General features: G+C 69.5%; 1 protein-coding gene across 9 annotated transcripts in view; it reads left to right on the top strand.

Moving 5' to 3' along the window:
- Window positions 1-12,259, top strand: part of BAHCC1 (BAH domain and coiled-coil containing 1) — an 89,835-nt gene that overhangs the window by 71,371 nt on the left and 6,205 nt on the right. For all 9 annotated transcript variants that reach the window (XM_044984024.1, XM_044984023.1, XM_044984021.1 and 6 more), the window contains 9 exons: window positions 5,114-5,228; window positions 5,572-5,854; window positions 6,938-7,096; window positions 7,449-7,774; window positions 8,943-9,050; window positions 10,488-10,620; window positions 11,103-11,217; window positions 11,638-11,713; window positions 12,136-12,244. In XM_044984024.1, coding sequence (XP_044839959.1) covers window positions 5,114-5,228; window positions 5,572-5,854; window positions 6,938-7,096; window positions 7,449-7,774; window positions 8,943-9,050; window positions 10,488-10,620; window positions 11,103-11,217; window positions 11,638-11,713; window positions 12,136-12,244 — 1,424 coding nt within the window. The remainder of the gene's footprint in view (window positions 1-5,113; window positions 5,229-5,571; window positions 5,855-6,937; window positions 7,097-7,448; window positions 7,775-8,942; window positions 9,051-10,487; window positions 10,621-11,102; window positions 11,218-11,637; window positions 11,714-12,135; window positions 12,245-12,259) is intronic.

Genomic DNA, 12,259 nt, shown 5'->3' with positions numbered 1-12,259 from the left:
GGAGGTTGCTTGGCCCCAGGAAGGCCCGTGCTCCGGCTCCAGGGGTGTGCTGCATACATTGCCTTGCGGCATGGGAGGGTGGGGGCTCATTTCCCATCCCCGGCGTGGTAGATGTGACTCCAGGCGCCCCCGCTTGGCTGTCCTAGCAGGCCCTGGGTCAAGCCCACAGGGCAGAGAGCCCTTCAGGGCCCGGCGGGTGGCACGCCGGGGCACTGGGCCTCAGCTGGGACTGGAAACCTGCAGCCCCCTGCACTTGGCAAGCCGATTACAGGAGTGTGTCCTGGTGTCCTTGCTCTGCTTCCTGCTTCTGTGTGGCACAGCCCGCCTCACGGCTCCCCTGTCCCAGGACCGGCGGCATTTCGGGGGCAGGGGACGCAGTCCCCGTGTGTGCAAGCGGCAGAGCATGCCAGGCTGGAGAAAGGGCCGGCTGGCTGCAACACTGGCTTCCTCCTGCCTCTCGGTACAGCGTGCTCCCTCCCCAGCCCATCGTCGAGCGGTTCCGACTTGCCTGCTCTGTTCGGGGAGCCCCCTCTCCCCCCCCCCCCCGAAGGGGAAGGCAGCGTTGCATAAAAGCCTCTTTATCTGTGCTGTATAAAGTCATTGGTCACGCTGCAGTGCTGTTCATTGCTGCCGGCGCTTTATTATTATCCATTAGCCGCCCGGCGCAGTCATTCTCGCACTCACGGGCCCTGTATAATTGTCCTTCTCTGCTACAAATTGCCTCTCCCGGCAGGCCCATTTGCATAAATCCTCCGAGCTAGTCCAAACATGATTGGAGTGTGTGTGCGCAGTGCATCAATCCTGATGATTTGGTAATAATAGTTAAATCTGTACTAAATGGTTCCTTCAATTAAGACAGAGGAAAAAAATTAATCTCGAGGTTTTATGTCACAAAACATTAGCAAATGGAGTGAAGGTTAGAGTTAAAAAAAAAGCGGTTAGTGTTGGCTTAGGGCTGCAGCGTGGCTCGACCATGTGGCTGGTGGGAATTCTCCTGGGCTATTGGGACAACTGGTTTTTCTCCCTCTCCCCAGTCCAGGAGAAATAGGAGAAACCTCCCCCACCCCCAGCCTCAAAGCTCTGCAGCCCTCAGCAAACCAGCCCGCTGAACACAGGGCCAGCTCCCCGGGAGGAGACACCCCGCGCTGCCCTCCACTGCCCGGAGCAGCTCTGTCTCCTCTAGTGACTGAGAAAAGGGCTCCCAGGCTCCTCCGCAGACAACCACCCTCGTGGGAGGAGCCAGGCCAGGGCTGCCCGAGCTGCCAGCTCTCTGGTGGGGAAGGAGGGGCAGAAAATGCCATGGTGGGGCCCAGGCCAGGGGACTGGCATACCTGGAAATTCCTTCCCAGCTCCAGAGCTGGCCACTTCCCTCCCCTGGCGCGTGGGTCAGAGTCACTGGAGCTTCTGCTTTCCTGGCGTTGCTGATAAAGGACCCAACAACCTCGGGTGGGTCTGTGCCATTTACCTGAGCGGTGGCCAGACTAAGGCGTGTTCCTGCTGCTCGTGTGCACATGCAATCACGCAGCCATGCTCGTGCACACGTGTGCTCATGCACATACCTTCCTCCACAGATGCAGCCACACAGACCAGCACACTCATGTACGTGTGCTCCAATGCATATCCATGCATGCGCTTATCCTCGCACGGATACGTCTGTGCTCCAGTCCACACACAAATGCACCACCACACAGCCCTCCACTTGGCCTGACCGCCCGCTGCACACAGCCTCGCACCACGTTTGTCAGCCTTCCGGCAGGCTCCCCGTGCTCACACCCCTGCATCCAGCGTGCTGACACACACGCTGCTTGTGACCCTGTGCGCACGCACGTCTTGGCACGTGCCCTGGCCCCGCAGCCCAGGCTGTGAGCCCGCAGCCCCTCCCCGTGCGCCACAGGCGGGATCTTGGCCACAGCCATGCGGTAAAGGCTCCTCCAGCAGCTGCAGCTCCGGCCCTTTGGCCGCCGTCCTATCACTAACATTCCTGCCTCCTCAAGCTCCCCAAGGGCGCGGAGCTGTGTGAGCAGAGACGCCTCCCAAAGCCAGACACTCCCCTGGAGCAAAGCTGTGGCCTTGGGCCATGGAATCTCCTCGCAGGGCCCCGGTCCTCCCTGGCTGGCCCAAGGGCCCCGGCCGGTGACCTGGGGAGCTGGGAACCTCCCTGCCTCCCCTCCTGGCTCTCTGGTTACCCAGGGATTCCCTCCCTGCCGCCCCAAGCTGACACTGGGTGCCAGGGTCGCCCAAGGGCGCCGGGTGGAAAGGTTGAGTGAAAGCGTCCGGCCCTGCCAGAGGGGTGTGAATGGGAGCTGCCGTGCAGCCTCAGACCCCAGCCTGGAGTTCCAGGGCAGGGAAGCAAAGTCAGCTTCCCTGGAGCGTGGGGCTCAGCACCGCTCCCGGCACGGAGGGGCTCCCGGCACAGCCAGGCCTTGGAGCAGCGAGATGCCCTGGTTTGGGGTGGGCAGCAGCGCTCCCGGCACGGAGGGGCTCCCGGCACGGCCAGGCCTTGGAGCAGCGAGATGCCCTGGTTCGGGGTGGGCAGCAGCGCTCCCGGCACGGAGGGGCTCCCGGCACGGCCAGGCCTTGGAGCATCGAGATGCCCTGGTTTGGGGTGGGCAGCAGCGCTCCTGGCACGGAGGGGCTCCCGGCACGGCCAGGCCTTGGAGCAGCGAGATGCCCTGGTTCGGGGTGGGCAGCAGCGCTCCCGGCACGGAGGGGCTCCCGGCACGGCCAGGCCTTGGAGCAGCGAGATGCCCTGGTTCGGGGTGGGCAGCAGCGCTCCCGGCACGGAGGGGCTCCCGGCACGGCCAGGCCTTGGAGCAGCGAGATGCCCTGGTTCGGGGTGGGCAGCAGCGCTCCCGGCACGGAGGGGCTCCCGGCACGGCCAGGCCTTGGAGCAGCGAGATGCCCTGGTTCGGGGTGGGCAGGAATGAACAGGGAGGGTAAATGAGCCCCCTTCAGGGAGCCCGGGGCAGGGGGGGGCATTCTCCCTGTGGGGTGGCTGCTCCGGTGAGCGCCCAGATGCACGGGCAGTGCCCACAGAGCCGCAGGCAGGGCTGTGGAAGCGCCAGGGTGGGCACTGGTGGTGTGCCCCGCTGGGAGAACAGTGGGGATGGGGGGGCGTGGCTGGTTCTGGCACTCTGACCCACAGCGTCTCTGTGCGCCGCTCCCCGAGGTGCTGTGATCTGAGTGCTGGGGTGGGGGACCCCCTCTCCCATCCCCCACTCCCTTGGGCCCAGCTGCCACTCCCATGACACTTTTCTGCACTCTAATGACTAAAGCAATTAGTAATAACTGCCCTCAGCCCCAGGAGGGCAGCACCTGTGCATCCCCCTCAGTCTGGGGGGGTGTCTCCCCATCTCCCCCATTCGCCAGTGGCAGCACTGACATCCTCTCGGACGGGACAGGCCAGCCCCACGTGGGAGCTGCCTCCCCTGCCAGCCCTGTGCCCAGAAAGCGCCCTGACAGCTGGGGCTGGCTATTCATGTTTGGTGAAAGAGGCGATTGTCCGTGGAGCGGGTCCGTTCCCGCCCCCCCCCCCATAGTAATTAGCTCCAGCAGCAGCCGCCTCGCGGGCTCTCTGGAGGAATGTGGCAGGAAGGCAGGAAAGCCCAGGAATGTCCCAGGGAGAGGACCCCCCCACACACACAAGGGAGCAGATGCGGGGGTTGGGGATCTGCCTGCCCCAGCTGTGGCCTGCATTGTGTCCATTGTTGGGTGGGGAGATCCCAACGCAGCCCATCCCCCCCCCAATAATACACCTGCCAGGGAAGGAAGGGGGCGCAGGGCCGGTGTCAGGGAGGCTGAAGGGCAGTAACTCTTTGCATTGTCTGTGCAGCCTCCACCCCAAGGATCTCAAAGCACCACAATGGATTTTTGCCTCCCAGTTCCCTCTAGTGGTGCAGAGAAGTCTCAATGGCCCCATTTTATACAGTGGGAAACTGAGGCATGGGGCGATCTGGCAACTTGCCCCCAGTCACAGCGCTGGGACAAGAACCCAGCACCAGGCTAGGGTGGGAGTTCGGAGCCACTCTGGTTCTCTGCTCCAGCATGGACCTGGCTCATCCCCACCTGTTTGGCACCAGCCTTGGCTCCATGGAATATGGCTCTGGGCAAAGGGGCCGGGTGGGGGCAAGATCCCGCTAGGCTGCCCGGTGCCGGGTGCGGTTCCCAGTGCTGCGCAGGGCCCCGGGCTCAGTGGCTGTGGGGACTGGTGCTCCTGGGCTGGGAGCGTCCCTGGGAGGGTGCTTGGCTGGGGGGTCAGGCTCTGGCAGTGGGGCTGACATCGGCGTGGAGGCTGGCAGCAGGCTGGGATTCCTGGGGCAGCCGAGTGGGCGGCAGGACAGGTTCCTGGGGTGGGGCTGGTGGTGGGTGGGGCTGACGGCGGGGCAGGCAGGGTCCCTGGCGGGCTGGGGCTGACGGCGGGGCAGGCAGGGTCCCTGGCGGGGTGGGGCTGACGGCGGGGCAGGCAGGGTCCCTGGCGGGCTGGGGCTGACGGCGGGGCAGGCAGGGTCCCTGGCGGGGTGGGGCTGACGGCGGGGCAGGCAGGGACCCTGGCGGGGTGGGGCTGACGGGGCAGGCAGGGTCCCTGGCGGGGTGGGGCTGACGGGGCAGGCAGGGTCCCTGGCGGGCTGGGGCTGACGGGGCAGGCAGGGTCCCTGGCGGGGTGGGGCTGATGGCGGGGCAGGCAGGGTCCCTGGCAGGCTGGGGCTGACGGGGCAGGCAGGGTCCCTGGCGGGGTGGGGCTGACGGCGGGGCAGGCAGGGTCCCTGGCGGGCTGGGGCTGACGGCGGGGCAGGCAGGGTCCCTGGCCGGCTGGGGCTGACGGCGGGGCAGGCAGGGTCCCTGGCGGGGTGGGGCTGACGGGGCAGGCAGGGTCCCTGCCGGGCTGGGGCTGACGGGGCAGGCAGGGTCCCTGGCGGGCTGGGGCTGACGGCGGGGCAGGCAGGGTCCCTGGCGGGGTGGGGCTGACGGGGCAGGCAGGGTCCCTGCCGGGCTGGGGCTGACGGGGCAGGCAGGGTCCCTGCCGGGCTGGGGCTGACGGCGGGGCAGGCAGGCTGGCGGCAGGACAGGGCTCCGCATGCCGGGTGCACTGAAGGCCGCTCTCCCCCGCTCGTAGGGCCGTGAAGACCAGCCTGTCCCTCCTGTGCGCGGAGCTGCGGAGCGCCGGGGAGCCCAAGACGAAGCGGAGCAGGATGGCCGAGGTGGCCTACAGCAGCCTCAAGGGTGCCCAGGTGAGTGCCCGTGCCGGGAATGGCCCTGCCGGGTTGGCTGAGGGAGGCGAGGCGACGACCTGGTGCCAAGCCCAGTGCAGAGCCTGGAGCGGCCGCAACACCTGCCCCAGAGAGGAGCCTGCAGCTGGACGATGGGTGAGGGCACGGTGCCCAGGGGTCTCCGGGGGGCCTTGGCTGTTCCACCCAGCTGGGAGGAGCGGGGGTGGGGGTCGTAACGGGAAGCCCAGCTCCTCTTCTGGCAATGGGGGCGGGAGAAGCCATTGCTGCGGGGCCGGGCAGCAGGGCAGAGCGCGCAGGGGTGGCTGGGGGCTGCTCAGGGCTGTGCTGTCTGCGGCCCACACAGGACAAGGTGCGGTGCAGGAAAAGCAGCTCCCAGAGCAAACTCGCCGCCAAGGCGGCTCACAAGGTCTCGCAGCTGAAGCAGAAAGTGAAGAGCAAAGGGCTCCCGGCGGGCATCAGCCCCTTCCGCCGGAAAGAGCCCAGCCCCGGCAGCAGGATCCAGAAGAAACTCTCCAGGGCCAAGAGCACCAAAGCTGCGGCCTCCACCAAGTACCCGCAGCAGGACCCAGCCAGCCGGGAGTCTGCTCACTTCAAAGCCACGCCCAGCCCGGGGGCAGCCGGCGCAGGTATGGGAGTGGGAGAGGGCACGGGCCGAAGGTGTGGGGCCAGGGCACAGTCAGGTCCCCCTGGCACCCGGCCCCAGGGCTGCCCCCCCTTCGTACTGCTGCAGGGAGGCCCCGGGCACGACGCTGCTCCACGGGAGAGGGAAGGGGCGTCTGTCCCTGGGCACAGGGCAGCGGGCAGGGCAGGGCTGCCTTGGCAGCGGGCCGTTCCTGGCTGCTGCTGCTCTGCCGGGCTCCCTGCAGGCTCCCTGGGGTGCCGGCTCTGGTTGAGGGGCAGGGGGTTCCCCAGGGCTGGGGGCCGTGCAGAGGGGAGCGCTAGCTGCAGCTACTGGGGGAGAGGAAGGGAGGCCGACAGATGGAGAAAGCTCTGTGGGACGAGGAATTTAAAAATAGCTCTGTCTGCCTGGCCCAGGGCTGGTTCCTGAGGCCCCGGGGGCGACCCCGCAGCTGCCGGGCAGGGTTATCGGGCAGCCAGGCCCTGACACACAAGACTGGGAAAAAGCCTCAGCTTCCTCTCCCCAAAAGCCCTGTGGTCCGGCCGAACAAAGAGAGGGGCCCGCCTGGGCAGGCGGCAGGAAGGAGGAAGCGGCAGCAGGAAGCGCTTGCTGCCAAGGAGCAGGAGGTGCCATCCCTGGGGAGCGCCCTCCCCGTGCCCCGGGTGAAGGGGCAGAGAAGTGGGAAGGGCAGATAAGACGAGGAAATCCAGGGCCCTTTGTGCCGGCCCTGGTGGTGTCTGGCTGCAGCAAACCTCTCCCGGGTGCCCAGCCCTGCGCAGCCTGGCTCTGCTCCTGGCAGGAGGGCTCCTGCCTGCCAACTGGCCAGAGAAGGGGGATCCCAGCCCTGCACCCGTCCCTTGTGGGGGTATCCCCCAGCGAGCCCCAGGATGGCTTCCAGAGACCCCCCCCAGCCACTCTCGGGTCATGCTGAGTCCCCTGCGGCTGACCCCAGGGCCGGGCAGGGCAGTGTGGGGAGAGGGGGCTAGGTAGGTACGGGCCCTCCTGCACCCACGTGCTCTCCGGCCAGCGCTCAGCCTCACGCCCACCTCCCCCGTCTCTCCCTCCCCCTCCCGGCCTGGCCTCCCTGCAGACGCAGACTACGAGAGCGAGGACGGTGCCGCCCTGTCGCCCGACGAGAGCCTGCCCCCCTCGGTGCCCCCCGCCGTGGTCGGGCCCTCCCCATCCTCGGTGGTGAAGATGGAGGCCAATCAGAAGGCGAAGAAGAAAAAGGAAAGGCAGGGGTTGCTAGGTAACGGGAAAGGCAGGCCGGGGGTACCGGGGATTGGCAGGTGCCAGGGGCAGGGGGCCCGGGCACACCCCCTCCTGAGCAGGGCGCAGGCCATGGAGGCTGAGCAGGGGCTCACGCTGGAGGGGCTCTCCCCAGCGCCGGCCCCGGCCCCGGCCGCCCAGCTCGAGAGGCAGCGGGCGAAGCCAGCCGCTGTGCTGCGGGTGGAAACGTGGCCGGCTGGCCGTGGCTCAGAGTCAGTGCCGGGAGAGCCCCCCCGGCCGCTGCCCCACACGGCGGGCTCAGGACGGGCCCAGGCTGGCAGCCGCCAGGGCCCCTGGCCTAAGCAGCCCCTCCCTCCCCTCTCTCCCTGCAGGGCCGTGTCGAATCTCCAGCCCAGAGGGCGAAGTCAAGATCAGGCGGCGCCCGGGGAAGCCTGGCGCAGGGAGGCTGGAGAAGGTGCCCGCCAGGAGGAAGCCGGGCGCCTGCGAGGGGGCCGCCAAGAAGAGGCTGAAGGGGAAGCCCAAGGAGAGCCTGCGGCAGCTGGTGCAATCGGGCGCGGGCAGCCTGGCAGCCAGCACCAGCCCCTTCGCCGGCCCCGAGGCCAGGCACTGCGCCCCCAGGGAGGAGGCGGCCAGGATCTCCAGCGAGCGCCTGAAGAAAGCCACCCGCAAGAGCAAGGTGCTGCAGTCGGCCCTGCGGGTGAGTGCGGGGGGCAGGGGCTCCTGGGGGGGTAGGGGGCTCGTGCGGGTGAGTGCTGGGGGGCAGGGGCTCCTGGGGGGGTAGGGGGCTCGTGCGGGTGAGTGCCGGGGGGCAGGGGCTCCTGGGGGGGGGTAGGGGGCTCGTGCGGGTGAGTGCCGGGGGGCAGGGGCTCCTGGGGGGGGGATAGGGAGCTCGGGGGGTGAGTGCCGGGGGGCAGGGGCTCCTGGGGGGGGCTAGGGAGCTCGTGGGGTGAGTGCCGGGGGGCAGGGGCTCCGGGGGGGGGGGGTAGGGGGCTCGTGGGGTGAGTGGCGGGGGGCAGGGGCTCCTGGGGGGGTAGGGGGCTCGTGGGGTGAGTGCTGGGGGGCAGGGGCTCCTGGGGGGGTAGGGGGCTCGTGCGGGTGAGTGCCGGGGGGCAGGGGCTCCTGGGGGGGTAGGGGGCTCGTGCGGGTGAGTGCCGGGGGGGTAGGGGCTCCTGGGGGGGGGTGGGGAGCGCGGGGGGTGGGGGCGGGGGGGCAGGGGCTCCTGGGGGGGGGTAGGGAGCTCATGGGGTGAGTGCCGGGGGGCAGGGGCTCCTGGGGGGGGTAGGGGGCTCGTGCGGGTGAGTGCCGGGGGGCAGGGGCTCCTGGGGGGGGTAGGGGGCTCGTGCGGGTGAGTGCCGGGGGGCAGGGGCTCCTGGGGGGGGTAGGGGGCTCGTGCGGGTGAGTGCCGGGGGGCAGGGGCTCCTGGGGGGGGTAGGGGGCTCGTGCGGGTGAGTGCCGGGGGGCAGGGGCTCCTGGGGGGGGCAGGGGGCTCGTGCGGGTGAGTGCCGGGGGGCAGGGGCTCCTGGGGGGGTAGGGGGCTCGTGGGGTGAGTGCCGGGGGGCAGGGGCTCCTGGGGGGGTTGGGGGCTCGTGGGGTAAGTGCCGGGGGGCAGGGGCTCCTGGGGGGGTTGGGGGCTCGTGGGGTGAGTGCTGGGGGGCAGGGGCTCCTGGGGGGGTAGGGGGCTCGTGCGGGTGAGTGCTGGGGGGCAGGTGCTCCTGGGGGGGGCAGGGGGCTCGTGCGGGTGAGTAGGGGGCTCCTGGGGGGGGACGTGTTGCATGGTGCAGGGCAGAGGGCTGTGGGTGTTGGGGGTCTCCAGGCCAGCGCCGTGCACGGTCGGTGGGCAAACCCCTGTGGTCTCCCCCCGACAGCGGAAGAACGGGGCGCTGGCCCTGGCCCTCTCGCCCAGGACTGCCAAGACCATCCTCAGCAAAGGCAAGAAGCTGGGCAAGGTCAAGAGCAAGGTGGCCACCAAACAGGTAAGGGAGCCTCGCAGCCCTGCCCCCGCCCCCGCTGCAACCCCTCCCCCACCTCCGCCAGCCCTGCCCCCGCCCCGCTGCAGCAACCCCTCCCCCACCTCCGCCAGCCCTGCCCCCGCCCCGCTGCAACCCCTCCCCCACCTCCGCCAGCCCTGCCCCCGCCCCGCTGCAACCCCTCCCCCACCTCCACCAGCCCTGCCCCCGCCCCCGCTGCAACCCCTCCCCCACCTCCGCCAGCCCTGCCCCCACCCCTGCTGCAACAACCCCTCCCCCACCTCCACCAGCCCTGCCCCCGCCCCTGCTGCAACAACCCCTCCCCCACCTCCGCCAGCCCTGCCCCTGTCCCTGCTGCAACCCCTCCCCCACCTCCTCAAGCCCTGCCCCCGCCCCGCTGCAGCAACCGCTCCCCCACCTCCGCCAGCCCTGCCCCCGCCCCGCTGCAGCAACTCCTCCCCCACCTCCGCCAGCCCTGCCCCCCGCCGCTGCAACCCCTCCCCCACCTCCGCCAGCCCTGCTCCCACCCCCACTTCAGCAACCCCTCCCCCACCTCTGCCATCTGTCCCCCCTCCACCCATGGCAGCAGCCCCCATGGCCCCTAGTTTGTGGCATAGGAGCCGAGCCCTGAACCACATCCTGCCCAACCTGCCCCGGCTGGGAAGAGACACTGAGGCCAGCGACCTGCGGCCCGCGGCCCCCTGACTAATCACCAGCCCCCGTCCAGAGCTAAGGGGCCTGTGGGCGCAGAGCCGCCTGGAGAGACCTGCGCACGGGGGGCTGGAGTCCCAGCCAGGGGGCAGTGGGGGTTGGGAGGAGTAGCAGGAATCTGTCCCTGGTGGGGCCATTCCTCCCTCCAGACGCTCCCAGGCGTCCCCCGGGCCCCCTAGACGTTCGCTGGCCAGGCTGCCGGTGCTGTCGGGAGAGACCCGGGTTCAAGGCCTGGCCGGGGGCTGGGTGAGGGGCTCCCAGGCGTCCCCCGGGCCCCCTAGACGTTCGCTGGCCAGGCCGCTGGTGCTGTCGGGAGAGACCCGGGTTCAAGGCCTGGCCGGGGGCTGGGTGAGGGGCTCCCAGGCGTCCCCCGGGCCCCCTAGACGTTCGCTGGCCAGGCCGCTGGTGCTGTCGGGAGAGACCCGGGTTCAAGGCCTGGCCGGGGGCTGGGTGAGGGGCTCCCAGGCGGCCCCCGGGCCCCCTAGACGTTCGCTGGCCAGGCTGCCGGTGCTGTCGGGAGAGACCCGGGTTCAAGGCCTGGCCGGGGGCTGGGTGAGGGGCTCCCTGGCGTCCCCCGGGCCCCCTAGACGTTCGCTGGCCAGGCCGCCGGTGCTGTCGGGAGAGACCCGGGTTCAAGGCCTGGCCGGGGGCTGGGTGAGGGGCTCCCTGGCGGCCCCCGGCCCACAAGGGGGTGGCTGCTCACTGCCCCCGGCCGGCACTCTGTCCCCACAGTGCAAGGGGCGGGCAGTCAGCAAGCTGCTGGAGAGCTTCACCGTGGAGGACGACTTTGAGTTTGATGACAACAGCAGCTTCTCAGAAGAGGAGGAGAGCCCTCGGCTGGGGGCTGAGCAGGGCGCAGCCCACGGTGAGCTCCGCCGCCCCGGCAGAGCCAGGGCTGCCAGGCCACGGGGGATGGGACCAATGGACACATCATGGGGGTCCAGGGCAGAGGAGTCAGGACCCCTGGGTCCTCGCCTGGCTTTGTGTGTGACTGCCCCATTCTGTGCCTCAGTTTCCCCACGGGGCTCTCCAGAGTGGGGCTGTGGGGCTCAGTCCAGTCACGTCTTGCAGCACTTTGGGATCCCTGGAGCGAGGTGGGGCCACAGAGTGGCGGGGCAGGATCCCAGGGGGCACAGCGCACCCCACGGCTCGTTTCAATGCTCTGGAACGAGAGCCAGCATCCCGTGTGCAGCCCCAGAAGCCAATGAGCAGCTCCGGATCCCTAAGCCACGGGACGGGCTGTGAGGCATGCGAGCGACCCGTGGTGCGGCTTGCCTTGCGGGCACGGTGTGGGCAGGGGGGCAGGTGCTGGCCCCTGGGGGACTCATGCCCCAGCTTCTCCCCCAGCGCACTCCTGTACTATCCGCAAGGAGGACCTGCGGGACGGCCTGCGGGTGCTCATCCCCAAGGAGGACAGTCTGCTGTACGCCGGCAGCGTCAAGACCCTGCAGCCTCCGGACATGTAAGGGCCACGCTGGGGTGGGGGAGAGACGAGGGGCGGGGGGACCCACACGGCTAGATGGAGAGACAACCCCAGCACGGAGGAGCTCCCCTGATGCCCCCGGGTATGAGGGTGGGTTGGCCCCTTTGGATTTCCCAGCCGTTCTCCCCTGGAGAGGCCAATGAAAGCGCTGGCTCTCTGGGAACGCTCTTGGGATGCGAAATGAGTCCTGTCTCTGCCCATCCCCCTGCACCCTGGCCCTCCCCTCTCCCGGCAGCGCTGGGCTGCGGGCTGCCCCTGTGCCCACTGACCGCCATCCAGCAGAGCCCCTCACTGGGCCGGACATCCCCCCTTCCCCCTCTGGGGGAGCTCCGAAAGCAGAGGGGCCCCTTCCTCCCGTGGCGCTGGCCTGACCCTTTGTTCGCTCAATCCCCCATGCAGCTACAGCGTTGTGATCGAGGGGGAGAGAGGAAACCGCCAGCGGATCTACTCCCTGGAGCAGCTCCTGCAGGAAGCCGTGAGTGCTCTGCTCACCCTGGGTAAACACCGAGCTTGGCCCGGCGCCCTGGGAGGGAAACAACCTGCCTCAGACAATCGGAAGGTCCCAGCCATCTGTGCAGGGCAGGCAGGGCAGCCTCCAAAGCGCGGGCAGGAAGGGAGGGGCTGGCAAGCACCCAGCCAAGGCAAACAAGGCCAGACGCGCACAATGGGCTGGGGCCAGCGTGGGGCCAGGAGCCAGGCCAGCGTCACAGCACCCCGGGCAGCGGCTGGAGCACACCAGGACTAGCTGACCCAGAACCCCACTGGTTCCCGCCCTGTGTGCACTTCCCAGGCAGAGCTCCCCCCACGTGGCTGCGACAGACACCCCCCTCCCTCGGGGGCAGAGGCCCCAGCCCTGCCGAGGAGCCTCCGGTGACCCATGCGCTTGTCTCCTTCCAGGTGCTGGACATCAGACCCCAGTCCAGCCACCACCTCCCGCCAGGCGCCAGGGTGTGCGCGTACTGGAGCCAGAAGTCCCGCTGCCTCTACCCGGGGAACGTTGTGCGCGGTGAGGAGCCTGCAG

The sequence above is a fragment of the Mauremys mutica genome, chromosome 12, assembly GCF_020497125.1.
Source record: "Mauremys mutica isolate MM-2020 ecotype Southern chromosome 12, ASM2049712v1, whole genome shotgun sequence".
In the NCBI taxonomy this organism is placed as follows: domain Eukaryota; kingdom Metazoa; phylum Chordata; order Testudines; family Geoemydidae; genus Mauremys; species Mauremys mutica.
This window is presented reverse-complemented; position numbering and strand designations above follow the sequence as displayed.